The 2,959-nt window shown below is 37.1% G+C and overlaps 1 protein-coding gene across 1 annotated transcript; it reads left to right on the top strand.

Annotated features, from left to right (window-relative positions):
• Window positions 1–957: 957 nt before the first annotated feature.
• LOC142544381 (protein LIFEGUARD 2-like) lies at window positions 958–2,699 on the top strand. The gene is made up of 4 exons (XM_075651438.1): window positions 958–1,422; window positions 1,552–1,665; window positions 1,835–1,992; window positions 2,110–2,699. The coding sequence occupies exons 1-4, from the start codon at window positions 1,173–1,175 to the stop codon at window positions 2,314–2,316; spliced, it is 729 nt and encodes a 242-aa protein (XP_075507553.1). The 5' UTR covers window positions 958–1,172; the 3' UTR covers window positions 2,317–2,699.
• The last annotated feature ends 260 nt before the right edge of the window (window positions 2,700–2,959 follow it).

Raw genomic sequence — 2,959 nt, 5'->3', positions numbered from 1 at the left:
ACGCATATCCACTGGTTATGCCAAGAGATAAGAACAGAAGAAAATATCATTTCGAATTTAATGATCTAGAAGAGGGACCACCTCAATGGTGGAATAAATGGACCACTCAACCACTACAGAAAGTGGTCCACATGCAAGCTGTACATGCTCATCAAGAATTGAAGTTCGTGTTTCAAATCCGGTGAGCCTTTTATAAATAAGCAGGAATAAGGAAGTTGAGATCATCGAACATTTCCTCAATTTCTTTCAAAAATAAGTTGTAATATTTTCTTTCAGGTTTATGTGTTCTGTAAGTTCAGCTACTATTAGTAGCTAAACAAGTTTCTCTTCCTCTACAGAAGGTTACTATGTAATAATAAATGTTTGTGTTTGAATAAAGAAAACATTTGCTCCAGTCCCTCTCATGTATTATTTTCAAAATTTTATCTTTTATTGTACACCCTAAGGTAGGAAACGAATTAGGGTTGTGCCAAGTGCTGCTGAAGAAATCTGCGTCAGTAACCATCTGTTGCGACTGTGTGGTTAGGCTGTGAGGAGCAGTCTGTAAAACACGGTGGATATAACCCGGTGTGAAAGAGGTAAAAGATTTAATTTATATTTCGGAAGCATGATGGGCCTTTTATAAAATAAAATAAAATCGATCATTTGAGCAAGGTATATATGCTGGAAACCTTGCGTAGCTGTATGTCTTGGGGCTATATGCTTCAAGAACAGGCTCGATAGGTATAACAATGCCACGTACCAAACAGAAAAGGAGTAGGTATTTTTTGAAAATTTAAAATACCGGAGGAGTTAAAATAAAGAATTGAAGAGATATGGAGTTAAAATAAAGTTAAGAAAAGATGTAAGGAGTTATTGAAAGTTTGCGCATAATTTATTGATTAGTTTTATGAAATTGACCAAGTTTTATCAAAGAGAACAAAGATGTCTCTGGAATCGTCTCTCTTAAGAGTTTAAGGACTCCAACACGTATGTGCGATCATCCAACGCATGCTTGACCGTGACACCCTCGAGAAGGTTCCTCGACCACTTTAATCTTCTTCGTTACCGAACAATTAAGTCATCCAAAATTCACAAACTCAGCATCCCCACTCGAGGAAAAAGACCAAAATTCTTGAATTTTAAGCATCATCAATTTAGAGTACGTAGTAGATAATTCGATTTGATTGAAGATGTGGGGTCAGTATTACCGGAAGGATGACGTGGAAACCGGCCACCGGCCGCTGTATCCGATGATGATGGAAAGCCCAGAACTCCGTTGGTCGTTTATTCGGAAGATATACACAATAGTCAGTATTCAGTTACTTCTCACCATAGCTGTTGCTGCTGTAGTGGTTACCGTTCAGCCCATTTCACGTTTCTTTGCCACCACTGGGGATGGTTTAGCGCTTTACATAGTTCTGATAATCACACCCTTTATCGGTATGGTGCTTTGTTTGTATGTTTCTGGCGGTTGGCTCGTTATTTTTATTTATTTTTGTGGTTGTGTTGAAGTTTCGATTTATTTGGTGGTCTGTTCTTATTTTCTTGGTGTGTGTTCTGGTGTTGCAGTTTTGTGCCCGTTGTATTACTATTATCAGAGGCATCCTTTGAACTATTTCTTGCTCGGGGTCTTTACATTGGCGCTTTCTTTTGCTGTGGGGTTAACTTGTGCATATACCAGTGGTAAGAATTTTTATTTTTCATTTCTAGTTATCATAGGAGAGTTTCTGTCTCGATGATAGTTGGTAGAATATTTAATCGCTGATCAAAATGACTGTATACTAATTACTATGATTTTAGTATTCTTGGTTGGGAATTATTTATCAGTTGGATGATTTAAACCGGGAAACAGGGAAAGTTATTCTGGAGTCTGTTATCTTGACCGCCGCTGTGGTCGTTAGCCTGACATTGTATACATTTTGGGCTGCAAAAAGAGGACAAGATTTCAACTTCCTAGGACCTTTCTTGTTCGGAGCTGTTGTGGTGCTTATGCTGTTTTCACTGGTTCAGGTATGTTGATTCCCACTTGTTTAAATGGCCCCTGATTTTGATTCATTAGGAAATGAGGGATGGTGATTAGTAATTAACTGAACACCGATCGATCCGGCTTAACTTTTAAACTTGCAGATCTTTTTCCCTCTGGGTAGGGTGAGTCTTATGATCTACGGCTGTTTGGCGTCAATCATCTTCTGTGGGTACATCATTTACGACACAGACAATCTGATCAAACGCTACACGTACGATGAGTATATCTGGGCCGCCGTCGCGTTGTATTTAGATGTCATAAACCTGTTTCTATCTTTGTTGACCCTTTTCAGAGCAGCAGAAAGCTAGTTTGATTATCAGTAGCTTTAGTAAATTCTAGAAACATGAAGCAAACTCTGATCCCATGCATGGATGCTAAAGAGTTTTATTATAGCTCAAGAACACAAATCAACATGCATTACACACACAGAAAAGGCCTAGAACCCCAAGTGCTTCACTACTCTGTACAGTGGTGGAAATCCCAAATTTGATCCTGCGGAAAGCCAAACATTCGTCTGTATTACCATTTGGACATAGAATTTCATAATGTATCTGGTTGCATTCTGCATCAGCCATTTTTCGAGGGAAAGTTGTCTTTGTATATGAGAGGGGGAGTGATTTTTTTTAACCAATTGGTTGCAGTTTTTTATGGTGTGATTGATGCACGATATTTCAGAAATATTACCAGAGTGTAAGAGTTGTGTAAACACATCCTTCAATTTTTTTAATTTTTTTTTATTTTACTTGTAGAAAACGATTTTAAGTGTTTATACAAACAAAATCCAAATGTTGGCAAAGCAATAACCGCCCTTACCATAATGGATTTGCAATTTTGTTTTAATTTTGGAAGTGTTATTATTTTTTAAGTGTAATTCACCGTAATATAAATATTTTATGTAACAGAAAAAAATATTAATATTTTATGCAACCAAAAAAAATATAGGGCAAATTT

Source organism: Primulina tabacum, chromosome 1 (assembly GCF_025594145.1).
Source record: "Primulina tabacum isolate GXHZ01 chromosome 1, ASM2559414v2, whole genome shotgun sequence".
Lineage (NCBI taxonomy): Eukaryota > Viridiplantae > Streptophyta > Magnoliopsida > Lamiales > Gesneriaceae > Primulina > Primulina tabacum.
This window is presented reverse-complemented; position numbering and strand designations above follow the sequence as displayed.

What these genes read in the sequence shown, in the direction of transcription:
- LOC142544381 (XM_075651438.1), top strand. Translation starts at nt 1,173, where the DNA reads ATGTGGGGTCAGTATTACCGGAAGGATGACGTGGAAACCGGCCACCGG. An exon ending in AACTTGTGCATATACCAGTG is followed by an intron (nt 1,666 to 1,834) that starts GTAAGAATTTTT and finishes ACCGGGAAACAG; the next exon opens with GGAAAGTTATTCTGGAGTCT. An exon ending in TGCTGTTTTCACTGGTTCAG is followed by an intron (nt 1,993 to 2,109) that starts GTATGTTGATTC and finishes TTAAACTTGCAG; the next exon opens with ATCTTTTTCCCTCTGGGTAG.